At 29.8% G+C, this 21,078-nt stretch overlaps 3 protein-coding genes across 3 annotated transcripts; 2 read left to right on the top strand and 1 right to left on the bottom strand.

The window, feature by feature from the left end:
- The first annotated feature begins 21 nt into the window (after nucleotides 1-21).
- Nucleotides 22-1,197, top strand: LOC102604151 (adenylate isopentenyltransferase-like). Its single transcript, XM_006344069.2, has one exon. The coding sequence runs from the start codon at nucleotides 115-117 to the stop codon at nucleotides 1,150-1,152; it is 1,038 nt and encodes a 345-aa protein (XP_006344131.1). The 5' UTR covers nucleotides 22-114; the 3' UTR covers nucleotides 1,153-1,197.
- An 11,806-nt stretch (nucleotides 1,198-13,003) lies between these two features.
- On the top strand, nucleotides 13,004-13,653 carry LOC102603815 (tRNA dimethylallyltransferase-like). The gene is made up of 2 exons (XM_015307248.1): nucleotides 13,004-13,292; nucleotides 13,410-13,653. The coding sequence occupies exons 1-2, from the start codon at nucleotides 13,039-13,041 to the stop codon at nucleotides 13,588-13,590; spliced, it is 435 nt and encodes a 144-aa protein (XP_015162734.1). The 5' UTR covers nucleotides 13,004-13,038; the 3' UTR covers nucleotides 13,591-13,653.
- A 5,806-nt stretch (nucleotides 13,654-19,459) lies between these two features.
- On the bottom strand, nucleotides 19,460-20,338 carry LOC107059997 (uncharacterized). The gene has a single exon (XM_015307222.1). The coding sequence runs from the start codon at nucleotides 20,336-20,338 to the stop codon at nucleotides 19,460-19,462; it is 879 nt and encodes a 292-aa protein (XP_015162708.1).
- Between the last annotated feature and the right edge of the window lie 740 nt (nucleotides 20,339-21,078).

Raw genomic sequence — 21,078 nt, 5'->3', positions numbered from 1 at the left:
TCACCCCCCACCCCCATTTTCTCAAATTCATGATTTTTGTATGTTGGTGTACATAATAAATAGCTACAGTAATAGTAGTAGTAGTAGTAGAACCCAACTCTTTTTTGGTTATCTATGCTTCATAAGCATCACCATTTTCATATTTCTTCTTCTTCTTTACTTATGAGAAGATCATTCGGATCATTTTATCATATTCATCGTAAAAATTTCAAATTCCTTCAAAATCACAAATGGGTATGTCGTAACATGGCTACGACAACAACAGTAGCACCACCAACAACGAAAAAAATCGTTGTTATAATGGGTGCTACTGGTTCTGGAAAATCAAAACTCTCAATCGACCTCGCCACTCGTTTTTTCCCATCGGAGATTATAAATTCAGATAAAATTCAAGTTTCCAAAGGGATTGATATAACAACGAACAAAATTTCAATCCCTGAACGGGGAGGCGTTGTTCATCATTTACTCGGTGAGTTTTCCGGTCCTGAGTTGTTTTCCCCTTCTGATTTCCGGTATACAGCTGATAACAGAATCACTGATATCATTAATCGCCGGAAACTTCCATTAATCGTCGGTGGGTCGAATTCCTTCATCTACGCTCTGTTATCAAACCAGTTCAATCCAGGTGTCGATGTTTTCGACGAGTTAAACCCGGTTCAGTGTATATCAAAGGAGCTTCGTTACCACTGTTGCTTCATCTGGGTTGATGTTTTCACTCCGGTTCTGAATCGTTACTTGTTTCAACGAGTCGACGAGATGATGAACTCCGGGATGTACGAAGAGCTCGAAGAGTTCTTCGAGAAAAACGGGTTTTCCGATCGGAACACCGGGATAAGAAAAGCGATTGGGGTACCGGAGATGGAGGGGTATTTTAGGAATTTGAAAAATTGTACCACCGTACAGGAAAAATGCAGGCTATACGATGAAGCAGTGAGAGAGATAAAGCAGAATACGAAAGAGCTTGCAGAGAAACAGATGTGGAAAATCCAACGGTTGAGAGAAAGTGGGTGGGACCTACAAAAAGTAGATGCCACGGAGGCACTCCAGGCGAAAATGTCGCCGGAAAACAGCGAGATTCCGGCGACGGAAATTTGGGAAAGACAAGTTGTGTTACCAAGCATGAAGATTGTGAAACAATTTTTGTTGGAGTAGGTTTTCCAGCTAATTACACCTCTTCAAAATTCTCCATTTACAATATTTTTCTCTTTTAAAAAAATAAAATATATACTATAATTTTTTGTTTTTTAAAAAAAACAACGTATGTAATGAGGCTGACGTAGTAACCAATTATGGTTTTTTTATTTTTTTTTGTAATTTACTAACTTATTTACAAAAATATACATAAAAAAAATGGAAGAAGAATCAAAGAAAAAGAGTCTTCTATAATTTCTTCTTTCTCTATTTTTTATTTTATTTTATTGGATTTGTTTCTTGGAATGAGTTAAAAATTGAAGTACTTCGATAAATGGAGTATTTTGTGTTGAGTGTATACATCAAAACGAAAATATATACTCTATCCATCTCAAATGAGTACTTAGAGCACTTTTTATTTTGTACGATGCTTAAGAAATTATAAATCAAAATATAATGGTACTAATTCATTCTTTAATTTATTTTTTTGAAATTTTATAATAAATGTGAATATTTTTAAAAAGAATTAATTGTAAGGATAATATAGAAATAATTTAATTAATATTTTTTTGATTTAGTAAAATAAACAATTAATATGGAACAACTATTTTTAATATAATGATCAACTAATATAAAATAGAGGGAAAATAATTTAAATATATTGTGGTAAAAATTTCCAACATAGATCATAATATTCAAATTCTAGATCGCCTCCACTAAAGTTATTATATAACATAATGTATTAATAGACATGACAACATCACAATATCACACGAGAGACATCTAAGGAGGATATTTTTTTTGTTTTTTCGGTGTTTGATATTCATATTAGAGTCTGATTAATTTATATTAGCGTTTAAAAGTCTCACTCTGAATAAAACGATTTTTATAAAGGTGATCTCATATTCAATACTTTCACCCGATACTCTAATTAAGAATAAAGAAGTATTTATCATTTCAACGCAACATTTGATGATATTTAAGGAGGGTTTATGTTTTTGACAAATTCATACCTTACTACTTTTAACTCAAATAGTCAAATTGATCATATATCATTTAATTTATTGTTGTACTATCATATAATTCTAATTCAAATTTGGATCATAACCTAACATTGACAAATTAAGCTAATAAAGAGTTCAAGTAATTAATTAAAAGCTTTATGAAAACTCTATTGAGAGTGACCAGTGTATTTTTAAATTAATCTTAATCATGCTATCATTTTCTTCAACAATCAATTAAATTAAAAAGTCAGTTAGATAATGTGTTTATCCACAAAAAACTCTTATTTTAGTAATCACATTTTGCTACCAAGTGACTGTAATTATAAACTTTATGTAATATAATACATTAGATATAATAGCACGCTTATTTCTATAAGTCTATAAGAAGGTACGTCTTTAGAGTATATTGAATCAGTATAGCTATCATTATTCTAATTCAACAATGCAATTTGAATTAGTATCAAAAGTTAAGTACTAATTAAATAATATTTAGACTATTATAACAAGTAATCTATTTTAAAAAATAATGTATTTATCATACATTTTTTGAACGATTATATATAGTTTTCTTTTAGGTACTGAAAATTGTCCAAATAAATCTTTCATGAAGGATTATAGTGTTATCAAAAATTGTTGTGTTGACATGTAGGGTGTGTATTAAGATTTCCATTAATTAAAATAGTTTAATTTTGCAAAGGATCGCCTAAATATAGTGTTATAACTTTAGATTGCCCGTATTGGCAAGTCGAACATGTTACACTCTTTGCCAAATTGATAATTGTTAATTAGCTATATCAAAAATAATAAATATTTCATTCAAGAAGCAAGTTGAAAACAATATAATTCCATACCAAAATATCTATAAGAGATCTTTAAAATTGTCAAAGATGAAGGAGTTAATTTGACCAATTTTTAAACTTTAATTAGATTAGATAAGATTAGTTCAATAAAATTATATATTTAAACTCACATATGAGACAAAATTCATATGATTTGATTTTCGAGAAGTAAATGTTACACTTGTATTTTGGATAAGAATGTATATTCTCTTTTACTTTTCTGTTTCATTATGACGTAAGATTCGTCTAAGATATCACGTGAATCACTTCTTCAAAACCTTTTCACCTAGAAACTTGTCGTTCTTTCATGTATATACTGCTCTCATAGGCACACCCTCAATCATGAGCATCACAAATTTCATGTCTTAATTATTTACCATTTATTCTCCTTAATTCTTGTTGTTGAATATTAATTATCATCTTAAAGTATATATATAAAACTATCTAACAGACAACCTTGTCATAGCTCTCGATTACCCTCGTTGGCATGCAGACGAACATGTATATTTTTATTAAATTTAGAAAATCATTCATTATTAATTAATTAAGAAGCAAGTTGAAAAAAATTTTATATATTAGGATTATGATATCACAATGCAAAATTAGTGGAGCTAGCTAGTTTTAATTAAATAGTTTGGGATCATTAAACACGGCAAAGCAAACAATAGTGGTATGCATGTAACCCCTATAACTAAGTGAATCATAATATTAAGCTCCTAAATATATCCTAGTAGTAAAATTAACTTGATTTTTTAATTTAGATTTAGACATTATTAGTGAACCTGAATTGCCAAAAATATTTTCAATTTATTTGTTTTACTTACCACAAGATTGAAACACCTTCCTTACTTTCTTAATATACGTATTAGCAACTAGTTAAACTAAGATATATATAAAAAGAAACGAGGGAGTATAAGTTTCATCTTTCATTTAGAGAAAATATTTATATTTTTATTGAAATATCACTTAATTTGTCTTTTGAAAAGCAATAACGTAACAAACTTTCTGATGAAGAAATACGATTTTTTTTGTTTAAATAGTATTTCAATTTTTAGGTAGATAAGGTAATATATTATCGATTAGCATTATTTAATTATTGTTAGAACAGGTTAATTTTAATTTTCAAATTACCACTTTATAGTACTTGATATATATATGATATGCAAGAAACTTACAAGCTCTATACTTTATTTATATATTTTATACATATAATGTTAACATTTTAATATGACATGATCATGTTGTAAAGAAAGACAAGGGGATGATGGAAGCTAAAATGGGAGAGATCCAAGAAGAATAGGAGTGAAAGACAAAAATATCGAATGAAGAGTCCTTGGGAAGTCTCTCTCAAATAAATACAAATTACTCTGCGTCTTAATTTACGAGACTCTTAATAAAAAGTTGTTAATATTCCTTCCGTTCAATAATAGTTGTCCACTATACTATTTTGAAATGTCCAACAATACTTATTTACTTTATGAAATCAATAGATAATTTTACACTTAGTTCCTAATTTACCCTTATTATTAATTACTATATCAGGATGATATAGTAAATTATCCTTCTATTTATAGTTTATTCAACACACGTAAAATCAATAGTGAATAAGTATTAGTATTGAACAGAGAGATATTATTTAAGTCTCGAAATCCGAACACGGCCGAGAAGTAGTATTCTATTGCCAATGCCTTAGGTTTTGGTCAGTACGCGTGCGGTTTCTTTAGCGCATGATCCCTGTAGAACCCATGCGGCCACCCTCAAAACACTATTTCCAATTCCAATTTAAACTTATATATATTCATAAAACAAATATTTTGTTACATGGTTGGTATAATTTAACTGTAATATACTAAAAAATAAGTACTCTTCAATCATGCTACAAATTAATAACTATTCCCTCTATTTTTTAAAAAAAAATTGGCCCTTATTGACTTGATAGTTGACATTCAACAAAAAATATTTATTAGAAATTTATTTCACTAAATTATTTTATATTTTAAAAATCTAATCTCAAATGAGTCGTACTTTATATAGTTATTTAATGATAAGAGTAATATTGAAATAGTAAATTATCTAATATTTATGATGGTAGAGCTAGGGGAATTTGAACCTCTTTCGACTGAAAATTACAATAGAAATTATCTATAAGTTTTGTTTTCTGTTGTTAAACTATAGCTAAATAACTTGAAATTAACATAAATTTTTCAATAACAATGGATTTTGTTGTTTAGTGATGAAAGGTGTCCATTAATGCTACCATTTACTTTTAGTATAAAGATCGAATGACGAATCCTATTGGCTTTTTTTTTATTATTATGTATTTATCTTTTTATATATATTGAATTATGAATTTCTTTGGACTAATTTAGCACTAATTATATAGATACTTACACACTATTAGCCCACAAAAGTTACACACTAAGTAAGTGTTTGAACATGTAATTTTATATCGCGATATGAAATTATGAAATTACTGTACTATGCACAAGACTGATGAAGTGTTTTGCCCCATAACAAAGTGTTGTTCTTTTTACTGCCATATATGACTGTTTTAGTAAGCACAAAAGGTATGTTTGTTGTGTTCTTTTCATGCTCAGTATTTAAATATTCGTGTCTTCCCCAGGCCACATAAAATTAATATTAAATAAAAAAAATATGAACCTTGTCCCTATTATATTGACTCATTTTTTTTACTAGACTAGATACCATGAGCTGACAAAATTAATTAACCAAGATGCATATATATTATATAGTCCTTCTACCTTATATCTCACGTAACTATATTACAGAAATAATTTAGTACACCTACAAGAAAAAAACTAGCTGGTGTATGTCTCAAGATGACATAAATAATGACACAAGAATTGAACTGTGGAAACTGTCAACAAACCACATTTGAAACCAATAGTGATGATCATGTGTTGTGAAAACATGATCATTATGTTTTTTAATTTGTTGTCGCTACGTAGGTGTCAAATGGACGGATTAAGTTAAATTTAAATAAGTTAAATTGAATTAAGCTTGAATTGAACTAATAATGAATGAATCGATAACTTATTTAAACTTAAGCGAATTATAATATATATTTTTGTGATCTAATTTTACCGCCTTTATACTCTATAGTTATAGCAGTCTATACAACTCTCCAACCAGTTCCAGACCATTCACTTATCCAACCGTAAACTAAGTCATCTTTGATTGTGCAATATTTTTATAGCAACTGTTTATTTATCATATGTCTACGCTACCAATTGATCATGATTTCTGGATTCATGCCAATATATTTTAGCTCAAATATACATTTACGTTTCACCCCCTTAGATGTTATGTGTATCCTTTCTTTATAAACTTATTAATTTAGAAGTCTGTCAATCATTTTCTATGACTTTTCGATCGGCCTATATCATGAAAATCACATACAATCCCCTCTGCCTTAGGAGGTCATCAACATCCTTGTTGAGATTTGCCCTATCATCAACTAGAGTATATCTAAGTAATTTTAGAATAGAGATAGAATATAATTTAAGTCTTACACTATGAGATTTATGTAAGCTATTGACTATTCTTTAACCCATTTTCAGCTAAAATTGGAGATCATATTCGGCCCAAAGCTTCATTTAGAAAGCGGCTCGATTCTCATTCTTTAATGGGGAAATTTTCAAATTGTCAATGTTTTAGCATTTAATAGAACCCCTTAGCCACACTTTCAATATTTATCTAAAATGTCAATATTTTAGTTTGTTATGAAGTTATTTATGTATTTTTTATTTGTTTGATTTTCAAGATTACAATTATTTAGAAAGGAGAAAATCAAGGGAGATAAAAAAATTTAAAAAAGGAACATATCACTTAGAATTCTCATAAGTTACAATTTCAAAAAAATTCCCTTTTTCATTAGATTGGATCAACTTTCCTTTTTATTATGTTTTTATTTAATTGAATACCAATAATTTGTATGCTCACTTTACCATTCAAATTAAAATTGATTTTTTTTACTTTCATACTGAAAACTACAAATTGTATTTCAGTTATCAAAATTGTATTACATAATTGCCAAATATACTTTTCTTTTATTTGTATTACAAAAATATTATCGATTGTATCTCAATATAATCTAATCATTACATATAAATATAATTTATGAAAGAATACAAGATTTTGGAAGAAAAAAATAGCATACATGGTGAAAATAATACAATCTGTTGAGGAAGGATATAATATTCTAAAAAAATAATACAAATTGACTATGAAAGAAATAGGGATACAAGATTCTAGAAAACAAATAGCATACATAGTGAAAATAATATAATATGTTGAGGAAGAATACAATATTCTAAAAAAAAATACAAATTGACTGTTAAAAAATAGGATACATCTATGGTTAAGAAATACAAATCCATTTGAAATACCTATTTGAATGACTACAAACTAAAAAAGAAATACAATGTTCTTAATAAAAATACAAATGATGAGTAAAAGAAAAACAATTGACAAACAAAAATTAATATGAATACTATTCTGGTATAAATACAATTTTGCAACCTTCTTCTCTGACTCTCTCTTTCTTCTTCGTTTGCTATGTTTCCTTTTTCCGATTTTTTTCACCAAAATCAAATCTGAATCTGTGTTCACTTGTGCATTAGTAACCCTATAAGCAAAATTCGAAATTATTAAATATGAATATATAAAAAAAATCAAACAATATATTATGTATGAATGCTAATGTAGATTACTACAAATTACAATCTACTAAATCTCAAATATGAAAACAAAATCACAAAAAATCGAAAAATAGTGTTTAAAATACTAAAATTCCGAGATGCATAAATATTTGATGAGTATGTTAACAAACTCACATAAAAATTAAAAAAAAAATCGTAATACATACAATCCAAAATTCAACATAATTTGTGATTTTGAAAACAAAATCTCATGAAATCTCGCAAAATAAATGATGACGAGATTTCTTGAATTAATTGATAGATTTGAACAAATTGGTATGAACTTGAATAATTAGTTTTTCTTCAACAATGAGGGAGAGAATAATGGTGAAAATTTGATGAAAGAGAAAAATTTTGAAAACGTGAAAGATGGAAAATAAATTTAATTGTATTAAAGCCTAGGAAGAAGTCTAAATGGGTAGTGAATGTATTTCATGTTGGACTATTTTGAGAAATGAAAGGAAAGACAAATAATAGTATTTGGATACAAATTATTTTCTAAAATATTGACATTTTAAATAATTATTTTAAAGTGTAGATGTTTTTACTAATTAAGTTAGGAATTGTGATTAGTTTACTAATTTTCCCAAATTTATACTTAAACGCATGGCACATATTGTCCGCTTTGATCCAATATTTCTCGGCCTCACATCATTATTGGGCTCTTCTGTTACATCTTCATTACAAAGTAGAGATAATAGGCTCAAGCCCAAGCCCAATATTCATTCACCTGTATTTATTTCTCTCTCTACATCGTCACCCTCACAAACGAAAAATGGAGGATGCTGTTGTTAAAATGGATTGTACTGCTGTTGTTCCTGCCAAACCAAAACTAACAATCTACCTCGCAAATAGGATTAGTTTTGGCGTTGAGACCAACAAAAGCTCAGTGGCTGAACGACGTGGCTTTTTTCACCATTTACTCCGCGATTTTCTGTGCACAGATGATGACAGAGTCTCCGGCAGACCAAAACTCCCATCAATCGTCGGCGGGTCTAAATCCTTCATCGAACCGGTACAACCCGGATCTCGACGTTTTCGATAAGTGGAACCCGGTTCAGTATGAATCAAAGGAGCTTTGTCATCACTTCTTCTTCAACCCAGATCTGGATCGGTACCAGGGAAAATGATTCGATGAGACGATGTATGACGAACTCAAAAATGAGTTTTCCGATCAGAACACTGGGTTGGGGGTAGTGGAAGAAGTGAAAGGGAGAAACGAAAACACGAAGTATCTAACGGAGAAACAGATGTGGAAGATCCAACGGGTAGAGGCTATGGAAGCATATCGCCGACGATGTCGCCGGGAAACAGCAAGATTCCGGCGAACGAAATTTGGGAAAGATAAGTTGTATTACCGAACATGAAGATTGTGAAACTTTTTACTCCTTCAGCTCTTAACACTGTTTGGAGGGTTATTCCGTATTGTTTGATAATGTATTGTGTTGTATTTTACCGTATTGTATTATCCTAATGAATAAAAAAATGTTTGTGATAATTGTATACTTCTCCTTAATACTTTGGATGATTTAGAGTTACGATGAATGAGAATAAAATATTAATGTAATGATGCGATCATACTAAATCACATCGAATAAAATTTTCATCATTACCTAATGATGTAGATTTAGAAGATACAATACAAACAAGGTTTTAATCGCGATTAATTAAAATGTATTTCCGTTGGTTCAAATCTTTGACAATAATATCAATAAAGTCTCTAATTATTTGTTCACTTTTGAATTAACACATCTATTAAGAAAATAATTATTGAGATAGTGAGTTTATCATTTTACCCATATTAATTATGAAGTAGATGCATTAAAAATTTAAGATTTTCAAGAAGTTTTAATTAATTGAGAGTATAATAGGTAAAAATACATTGCCCTTTCTTGATTTGTCAAAATGAACAAATAATTAGGGACAACTAAAAAATGAAAAGTGAACAAGTAATTAAGAATATATAGAGTATGTGTTGTGCGACTACGGATCCAAGATAGTCAAATGGATGGTTTGCTAAAAATAAATTTATTTATATATATTTTCAAAGTTTTCTTAGATTACATTGTAATAAAATCAGAAATCACTGTACGTGTTATTGATTTGTGTATATATTTTCCTATAAATTATACTATATTAAAGTATATAGAGAGTGAGATAGATAGATATGAACTTTTAAGTAAACCACAGTTCTAAGATTCAACTATTGTTTAATATGACTTTTGTTGATTAGTAATATAGAAAGAACTCATAAACATAATGCTATCTGTAAATCTGTAAGTTTCATGTAATGAATTAACCAAAAACATAAAGGTCTCTAATTTTAGTGCACACATTACACAAATCATTCTAGGGGGGGGAATAATACTTTCATACCAATGTAACAATGAGATCACACCAATTCCATTAAAATATACTTTTTATTTATCTATTTCTTTCAAAGTTTTTTTGTCAGAAAATTTGATCAGAATGATATTTTTTTTTAAATGTAATTTCACCTTTTTAAACATTTTATCCTTTTAAGTTTAATACATTTTAACTAAAAAAAAAAATCAATTTATTTTTAAATTAAAAAAATAATATAGTTATTGACTTGTTGTATATATTTCCTCATAAATCACACTTTTAGCAGTCATATATATATATTTAAATACTTTAGTAACCACAGATTTAATATGAGTTTTGTTAATTAGCAATATAGAAAGAACTCATAAACATTGTGCTATCTGTAAATTTCATGTCATTACAATATAATGAACAAGTAATGATTTAACCAAACACATAAAGGTCTCTAATTTTAGTGTGCACATAACACAAATCATTCTAAGGTGAAAAGAAATTAATACTTTCATACCAAAATACATGGGATAATTATGATGATAATCGCAATGAATTAAAGGAGCTAGAGTTAGCTAGCTTTTTGAACCATCATACTAGTGAATTTATCTTATACTTCCTCCATTCAATAATAGTTGACAACTATATTATTTTGAATGTCTAAAAATACTTGCCTATTTTATAAAATCAATAAATAATTTTTACTTAATTTCTAATTTATTTTTATTAATAATTATAGTTATTTCGCTATTACATTTTTCATGACATGTAGAATTATATTCGAGGGATGACTGAAACCACAATTAATGGGAGGAGATCCAAGAAGAACAGAAAGAGTGAAAGACAAATCATTAATTATAACCTCTAACAAAAAATACTTTAAAACTACCATAATTATAGAGAGAAATATTGAAAACATTGCAAATCATTAATTTTACTCACGAACTATTGACAGTCTTGAAAATATTATTTTACTTGACTAACAAAACTTAGATACAATCTGGATCTACCACATAATATAACAAGTGGTCTCAGACTCTTGTAGGAGCACAAGACTCTTAATAAAAAATTAAGATGTGTTAAAAACACTCTTAAACTCAAAAAAAATTAGCAGTATATTTCACTCTTGTTACAAGATCGAAAACCTATTAAAGTTCAAAATTATTTTCGATACTTCTCTCAGAATTATCCTCATACCTAATAAATATATACTCTCGAAATCCGAACCCCAAAAGTAGTATTCTATTGCCAATGCCTTAGGTTTTGGTCAGTACGCGTGCGGTTTTTTTTTTTAGCCCATGATCCCAATAGAACCCATGCGGCAACCCTCATACACTATTTCATATTCCAATTTAAACTTATATATATTCATAAAACAAATATTTTATTACATGGTTAGTATAATTTACATGGTTAGTATAATTTAACTTGTAATATACTAACAAATAAGTGCTCTTCAATCATGCTACAAATTAATAATTATTCCCTTTATTTATTTATTTATTTAAAATTTGGCCCTATTGACTTGATAGTTGACATTCTACAAAAAATATTTATTAGGAATTTATATTACTAATTTATTTGATATATTTTGAAAATCTAATCTAAAACGATTTGTATTTTATATAGTTACTTAATGATAAGAGTAATATTGAAATAGTATATTACCTAATTCTTTATGACGCTGAAAGTAGGGAAATTAAAACCTCTTTCGACAGAAAATTAAATTAAAAATTGCGAATGAGTTTTCTTTTGTTGCTAAACTATCGCTAAATAGCTTGAAATTAACATAAATTTTTCAATAACAACGGATTTTGTTATTTACTGCCGAAAGTTGTCCACTGCTAACAATTCCTTTAAGTATAAACATCGAATTTCACTGACTTTTCATGTGTTTATTTTTTAATATATTGAATCCTGAAATTTTTTGAACTAATTTAACACTGATCATATATATACTTGCACACTATTTCGCCCACAAAAGTTACAAACTAAAAGGCATTTAAATATGTAATTTCATATCGCAATACGAAATCATATATATGACTGTTTTAGTATGCACAAAAAAAGGTATGTTTGTTGTGTTCTATGCATGCTCAGTATTTATATATTTGTGTCTTTCCCATGCCACATAATATTAATAGTATTAAAAAAAAATTAAAAAGGAACCTTTTCCCTTCTATATGACTCATTTTCTTACTTAGACTAGATACCATGAGCTGACAAAATTAGTTAACCAAGATGCATATATATTATGAAATAATGCATGTATTAGTCTTGTGTATTATTAGTATCTTTTTTTTAAAATTTATGTATAACTAATATTTGTATTAATTATAAACTCTATTTCTAGGTATTAGCAATGCATGCATTAATATGATAAAAGACCCAAATTACACCTTTTTTTACATCTTTTCCACCATAAAAGTCAAGGGTATCTTTGTATTTTTAATGCATCAAACCAAATAATGCATTAAAATAATCTATGTATAATTAATGCAAGCATAAATAATACATGCATTGTTGATACACTCTATTTAACATTATTTTTATACACTCTATCAAACGACCCCTTAGATACATATATTTTTGCTACCTTCTACACTAAAATAGCAAGAGAGGTGAACGATATGAGGAGGGAGGCGAGCTAGATTCGTTATGTATTTGTATATATCTAGTACAATTCACATGTTAGATACATAGGAAAGTTGCGGGCGAGATTTGTTGTGTATCCTTGATACATGTGCAATGTATTTCAAGATACATGTATCTGAAAACACCAAAATGATAACTCGTGAAATTTGTGTAAGTTAATCTTAAACGCATGTACATATTGTCCAACATTTCTTGGCCTCACATCATTATTGGGCTCTTATGTTACATCTTCATTACAAAGTAGAGATAATAGGTTGGTTCAAGCCCAAGCCCAAGCCCAATATTCCTATAATTTTGGGAATTCACCTGTATTTATTTCTCTCTCTACATCGCCACTCTCACAAACAGAAAATGGGTCTTGTTATTATAATGGGACCTACTGCTACTGGCAAATCGAAACTAACAATCGACAGCGCCAAGTGTTTTAACGATTCCGATAAGATTCAAGTGTTTACACGCTCTGAAGGTGAACGGCGTGGCGGTTATCACCATTTACTCGGCGAACTTCCCGATCCGGAGTTTTCTAGTTCCGATTTATGGTTTATAGATAATAACAGAGTCTCCGATATCAATAATCGACGGAAACTACCATTTATCATCGACGGGTCGAATCCCTTAATCAAAGCCTCGCTATCGAGACCGGTTCTGAATCGGTTTCTAAGCAAACGAATCGATGGGATGTACGACGAACTCAAAAATGAGTTTTCCGATCGGAGCACTGGGTTGAGGATACCGGAAGAAGTGAAAAGGATAAACGAAAACACGAGGTATCTAACGGGGAAACAGATGTGTAATATCCAACGAGTAGAGGCTATGGAAGCTTACCGCCGACGATGTCGCCGGGAAACAGCAAGATTCCGGCAACGGAAATTTGGGAAAGACAAGTTGTATTACCGAACATGAAGATTGTACTGTGCTGTGCTATATTGTCGTAATGAATAAAATGTTTGTGATAATTGTATCTTTTTTCGTTGTCATGTAATGTAGTATTTTTAAAATTTGGATGATTTGAGAAGAAAATATTAAGACAATATTGCGATCACCTAAAAATGTTAAGGCAAGATTGTGATCACCTAAATCTCATTGAAATAAAACTTTTCGTCATTATTTCACGATAGATTTCAACTATACAATTCCCTAAAATTTAACTAACAATCAAAATGTATTTTTTCACGATGGAAAACGACAATATAACAAAGTAACAACCCTCCAAACAAGGTTTTAATTGAAATTAATTAAAATGTATTTTTGTTGGTTCAACTCTTTGAAAATAATATCAAAAACTATATATATAAATTATGGTTTTGGTGAACATATCTAGCTTATAACTTATGGTCTTTATTTACACAAAAGTGGCTTTAGTTTGAACCTTATTTTTCTTTTATCACATGTTACCTAAATAACTATATAAGAAGTTTTAAAGGAATTAAAGGAGCAAGCTTTTTTGGACAATCATATTCAATATGTCTGATATAAAATCTTTTATTTTTTTGTCTTCTGATGTGTGATTCATCTAAAATTGATGTGTGTTTTCTTAAGAACTTATTATCGCCTAAATTCAGGTTGCCAGTTCGAGCCCCAGCAGGGCCACTGGACGCATTACAAACCGGCCGCGTCTCCAGGGCCCCGTGGAACTAACTGTGGTGCACCCGCCTTGAAACAGTGGGACCCGGTGGGTACAGCTAGTCGGGTTCGCAAAGCGACACCCGGAAACCACGAATAAAAATAATAATAATAAAAATATTATCGCCTAAAATGTATGAGTATTTTTCTGTAAACCCCACTAGTCGACACACTCTCATAATTATTTACAACATATCAAATGATTATGATGTCACAATGCATAATTAGTTGAGCTAGCTAGTGTTAACTAATTTGTTTGAGATCATCAAATTACATGCTAAGGCAAACAATGGTGGTATGCATGTAACCCCTATATAGCTAATTAATGATTAATAATACTAAGCCCCTTAATATGTCCTAATATATAGTTTAAAAAAAATACTCTAACTATAAATTAAATTTAGACTAAAATAGAATCGCATGCCTTCCAAACTGCAGCTTCAATTATTTGCAGCGGCTGAACTTAGACATGTTGGTTTAATTTAAAATAAGATGTTTTATTATAACAAAAAATAATCTTTTACTCCTTTCATCCAAAAATACTTGATAACGAGCACTATGGAACTTATGCAATACATAGATGTGTATTAGGTTTAACAATGTGCTATATGTGGATTTTATTGACTCTTAGTACTGAAAGAATTGATTGGACTTCAACATAAATATCATACATATATCAGATAAAATTTTTTTTTATATATTATTATTTGTGCATTAAAAATAAGAATTTAACCAGTTCAATTGGAAGGAAACATAAAATGACGATAAAAGTTACCATGGAGACTTTGAACACCGATCGAGAAACCAAAAAAAAAATATGGAAGCTACGATTAATGGGATCCAAGAAGAATAGAAAGAGTGAAAGACAAAAATATCGAATGGGGAGTCATAAAGGAGTACAGTATCTTACATTTAAATTAAAAAAAAATAAGTACTTTCTCCGTCCATGTTTAACTTGGCACATTCGTGAAGAATTAATTAATAAATGAGTAATTTAATTTACTATATCATTCTTAATTATATATGTTAGAAATAATTATATTACTTGATAACAAGGATAAAATAGTAAATTACCTCTGTATTCTTTAAACGGAACAAATAAAATTAAATATTTACTTTAAGTATAATGAATAAGTAAAAATAAACGGTGAGTGAGCTCAATAATATTGTATTTCCCAAGCCAATGAATTAAGAAGGGAGTGCATAAAGAAGTGGGTTTTGGTCAGTTGGCGTGCGTTTATGCTTCCATTTGCGCATGATCCTACACAACCCCATGCATGTACTACAAAATATATATATCTACGATTCATCAGAATTTAATAATTTTTACACGAAGCATATATTAATTAGAGTCAGGTGGAGCAAGATTTTTAGTATTTATGAATTCTAAATCACAATTATGTTTATTTATTGGATTCTTGATAGACTATTGATACAAAAATAGAATTTGCGCTAAAGTTATCGGTGATTATCAAACATATAACTTTAGGTTGAGCAAAATCAAATATAAATTTTTTTATATACCATGTTTATTTTGAAAAGCTCACTGAGCAATTCAAGAAAATAAGCAAGTTTCTCTCCGCTACTGAGAGAAAAATGAAGTTATCTTAAAGGGACGATGAATCCGTTAAATTCTGAATCCGTCTCTCAACATTTTACCCACCATACTACAATAAATAATGTTCTTAATTTTGACTGTCATATATGACTGTTTATAGGCACAAATCACAATGATCAGAAAGTATATATTTTTGTTGGGTTTTATGCATGCTCAACATTTTTTAATATTTGTGCAACAGGGTAATGTTCCTTTCCCCAGATATATTAATAAAATAAAAACATTTTTACCTTTAATTTGTCCCTATTATGTGACTCAATTCTTATTTACTAGCTAGAAAGCATGAACTGATAAATTTAATTAATCAACACATGTTATATGTAGTAGTTGTCATTCCTTATAATTCAAGCAACTATATTTATATTACAGAAATAATTTAGTACATGACCAGTAAATACAGGCCTGGTGGTCATAAGTAGACTCTAAAAACGTACTGAATTTATGTCAAATTCTTCAAAAATAATGCAATTTTAACGGATTCAAGATGAAGGCGATTGCACTTTTTACAGTCTGAGCAACACAAACATAAAAAAATAATTGCATGACACTTGGTTCATGCATGCTTGCGCACACTCTCCAAAATTGATTGTTCATCGTGGTAATGGGCCTCGTGAAACTTAATTTGATCGAAAGATCTATGGATTGTCATGATGGGGCCACGTGTAATTTAGTTTGTGTGTGTGTTTTAACAAATTAAAATTTTGTATTAGTAGTTAAAAAGATTAGGAAGCTACATATAAAAATGTAGAGATTTACTTTTTTTTAATGGTGCGTTACATTTTAATTAACACCAACAAGAAGTGGCCATTTCTTTCAACTTAACAGTTTATTTTGGTTCATGGGCTTAAGTTTTGGGCTAGATAATTGTTAACAAATTACAATTATTAACATCATTGGGCTAAGTCCACTTTCCTTATCGTACGGTTCTTCCAAACTATTCTATTTCATTCATTCTCCATTCCGTCTACTCTGAGAACCCATAATCTAACTACTCATTTACATATAATCTTTTTCACAAATTTGAATCAGTTATCTACGACCATTCGTTCTTTCTTTCCATTCCAAAAGATAATAGTTGGCTGATTGGTGCCCAGCCTAAGCCGGGACTGGGCACCTATCAGCCCAATATAGATATGGGCTTCTTCACAAAGTAAGTTAACAAATAATGGGCCAAGCCCAATATTCCTCTGATTCAGCATTTGCACTTTAGCCATTTACTTCATCAATTCTTTCTTTTATTATGTAGCACAATTGCACAAATAACCCTTTTGAGGCAACTAATTTTGTTCAATTCTTTTTTAGTTCATTGGGTTAAATTTTCTATGAGAATAAAAATTCATCCAACTAAATTCCAAGGTAGAATTATAGGCCATTATATGAATGGAAACTGAATTTAAAAACAAGATTTAGAAAAAAGCCATATGGTGCAAATAATCCTTTTTATCTTTTGATTTTTTCTTTATTATAATAGAATTTCATGAACATAAATTTATTTAAACTTTACTTGAAATTTTAATCCTTATCATTTCCTCCAACTTTCTTCTATTTCTTCTTTCTTTTTAGGTGTTCGGTTGTTCGAAATTCATTTTCCCGACTAGTTCAGATGCACATAAAAATAGGCTATCAAGTAGATAAAGTGTTCTATCACCAAACAATATTCATTATGATTTTAACTCCTATATCAATCCTGATAGTTCATGCACATAGGGGCGGAGCTATAGTAGAATACGAGAATATTAAATGTGTTCAAGTTAAGCTTGTCTGTTAAATGAAATAATATTTTGTTCGAGTTTAACTTATGTATACTAACTACTTATATTATTAAATTACGCATTCATATCAAATTTATAATAACAGGTTTAACAATCAACAATAATCCAGCATGGAAACTACTTTAACAAAAGTATACTTTTTTCTTTTTTCAACCAAAATAAGGCCCACTGATGAAATTGTCTACTTGATGCCTCATTTTTTGTTGTCGTCCTATGTATTTATTGTGATGAGTTAAGACAAATAAATTGAGTGGTTGATGTTATTGTTGTATTATTATGGATGACAGCTAAAAGTGTTTGATTCATTTATGAAAAACAATGCACCCACTTAACATGATTTTTGTGATTACTTGAAATTGTTTTTCTGATCCCACATCCCTAGTTTGGTATCCACATGAAAGTTTGATTAAATTTGAATTTGCATCGGGAAGTTCCACTTAACAAAAGTGACTATGTATCCAAGGAAACTTAAATCTGAGACTTATGGTTAGAGATGAAAGAATACTCACCACTCCACCACAAGCTTTGTTGTTTACTTGGAATTGTTGCTATCACACAGTTTGATTTGTACAAGCAATTCTGAAAAAGATTGATCATATTCTATTCAAGTGGCTATTATTATCTGCGTAAATTGTAGTAGGATGATTCTAATTTACTTCTTTCTGAATAAGATACATTCTTTTTTTTTTTATTGAAGTTGATGCTCCAAAAATGGGTATGCAATAGATAAATTTAAATTTAGACGAATCCTAATATAAGCACAAAAAAGAATGGTCATTGCTAATGTAATCATTCTTATTTTCTCTTCATCAATTGTGTATTCTGATTAATAAAAGTTACTCAATTTTGTCAAACTTATTCATACCATGTTAATGTTGTTTTTGTTCTAGAGGATAGTCAATTTACATTTTTCCACCAAAGGATGTGCCCTTAGTAAAAGAGATCCACCATCCTAAATCGAATATCTTGATTTCGAGCTTTAGAATTAAATAAAATGTCAATAAGGAGCATTTTTGCCTTTAGGGTGATTTTCACAAATAACTTTTTTCGAAACCATCATTCAGATTTTAGTTCATGGTAGAATTTTAGGAAATTATCCTTTCGGACAACATTAGATTCACGTCTATTATTTGTTTATATATTATTCAGCCTCACATACAAAATGGTAAATCGTCATTTAATAACTACAATAACTACTTTAATCTAACATTTTCTTATAAAATTTCAGTTCGCGTAAAATCATAAGTCAACACAGACATAATTTTATCTATCATTTCTTAGTAACCATGTGATTTGTTTAAACCCATTCATAAAATTGTGATTAAAGATTAAACTTGGCTACTTAAACTAGCTGAACTGGCTAACAAATATTTAATTATTGACAAAAGGACCACTTATATATAATTAATTGAATTTGGTAGAATCACCAGCTAAGAAACAAAAATAAAATAACTCAACAAACTAATCAACAATAATTCACGAAGAAAATCAGATTTAGAATATTTATAAAGAGACATAAACAATTTAAATGTAGAAAAATAATAATAAAGCTTGACCAAACATTAATTTATCATCATTTTCAATAATTGTCGAAAATAATTAATTATATACAGAGAGATACAACAGACATGTGTTCATTGACGATTTTACCCTTTCTAGAAAAAACACAAGTCCTCGCCGCGTTTTCTCATTTTTTTGAACCGTCAAATTTCTCCTCGACAATAACGGCGTCTGCGTCCCACCACGTGTCACCGTCAATTTACTCTAACAGCGTTTTCACGTTTCTCAAATCACCGACCGTCAACTTCCCGGCGGCTTCATTTCTGACGTAAACTTTTCCGACGCCGGAACCATTAACTCCGACGACCTTCCCTGATCCTTTACCCCAGTCAGCACATATCGCCGGAGAATTACTTTTCATCCTTGTATCATACGCAGCTAAAACAACACCGTTCCGGTCGTTTTTCACTTCCGTTGACAAAACCACAGACGGCGACGCCATTGCCACCGACGGTACCTCAGAAGACCCAGTAAATAAATTTCCTATTTTCTCTTCCTGATTCAAATCCCATAACGAAACTACACTTTTCGATAAATCTTCGTATTCATAATCTAATCCTAAAGCTAAACTATCCCATAGCTTCACAACATTCTTTCCGGCAGAAAATTCCGTCCATGGAAACCTCTCGAAGCTATTTCTCCGCCGCCGGAATCTCAAATTCCTATTTTGCCCTTTTTCCCTGAAATAAAAACACGACCCCGCAACAGTAAAATCCTCATCAATTTGTTGATCTAATAGATCCTCATCATCCGAAGACGGTGCCGCCGCCGACGAGCATTTATCATCTTCATCGTCGTCATCGGAAATATCGAAGTCTTCGCCTAGATATTGAAGAAGGGGTTCAGCAGAAGGTTTCATTCTACGAACGTAAATGAATAATAGCTTGATCTTTCTTATTAAGCTGCTGAAAGTAGCTAAAATGGCGAGAATTAAAGCACCCCATTTCCAGAAACTGTAAACTTGGGGTACTTTTTCAATGGGAGAAAGTGAAAAGAATCGAGAAACCAGAGATGGGTTTTGTAGACATTTCACCCCTGCTTCAAAATCGCTGATCATGTTGATCTCAGGGAACTCCATTTTTAGGGTTTTTGACCCAATGAGAGGAAGAAGAAGAAGAAGAAGAAATGAAGATAATTAAGGAACTGTTTGGTTAGAAAAAAAAATTGTGAAGAAAACAAGAAATTGAGGGGTTTGTAAAAGGGAAGAAGGAGGGGTATATAATGGTGGAGAAGAAAGGCTAAAGGGGTAATAAAATAATTTTATTTGGGGTTGTTGAGAATGACGTGGAAGAAATGTATTGGATAAGGAATAGAAAATGTTGTGACACGTCACAAAGTGCATAAACTTTAGGAAGAAAAAAATAGTAGGAAAATTGCATAAAATAACAAATTATTAATTCAAATTAAATGTTATAATCATAGTTTCATTTAATTCTAATCCGTAGCAAACATTTTGTCATTCGCCTCTCTCCCCAGAAATCTCGATCGCCTCTCTCACTTCATACAAACACAAATGTATAAATTGTGTTTGTGTTTGTATAAAGCGAGAGAAAACTGTATATACAAATACAGATACATATCTCTTCGTCCTATACACTTAAAATTATACAATACAATTTTTTCCCTGCCTTGTTCTCTTTTGTCTTTCTCTCTTTCTCGCTTTATACAAACACAAATTATACAAAATACAATGTATAATTTGTGTTTGTATAAAGCGAGAGAGAGATTTAATATACAAATACAATTGTTTTAACACGATTCAATTGTATACGAATTCAAATTTTATGCAGATATACAAACACAAAGAACATATACATA

The sequence above is a fragment of the Solanum tuberosum genome, unplaced genomic scaffold (assembly GCF_000226075.1).
Source record: "Solanum tuberosum cultivar DM 1-3 516 R44 unplaced genomic scaffold, SolTub_3.0 scf00051, whole genome shotgun sequence".
Classification (NCBI taxonomy): Eukaryota; Viridiplantae; Streptophyta; class Magnoliopsida; order Solanales; family Solanaceae; genus Solanum; species Solanum tuberosum.
This window is presented reverse-complemented; position numbering and strand designations above follow the sequence as displayed.

Bases quoted from the DNA above. Each gene is read 5' to 3' on its own strand.
- LOC107059997 (XM_015307222.1), bottom strand. From the start codon at position 20,338: ATGGAGTTCCCTGAGATCAACATGATCAGCGATTTTGAAGCAGGGGTG.
- LOC102604151 (XM_006344069.2), top strand. From the start codon at position 115: ATGCTTCATAAGCATCACCATTTTCATATTTCTTCTTCTTCTTTACTT.
- LOC102603815 (XM_015307248.1), top strand. From the start codon at position 13,039: ATGGGTCTTGTTATTATAATGGGACCTACTGCTACTGGCAAATCGAAA. The intron at 13,293-13,409 runs GTCGAATCCCTT...TCGGAGCACTGG, and splicing joins CTACCATTTATCATCGACGG to GTTGAGGATACCGGAAGAAG.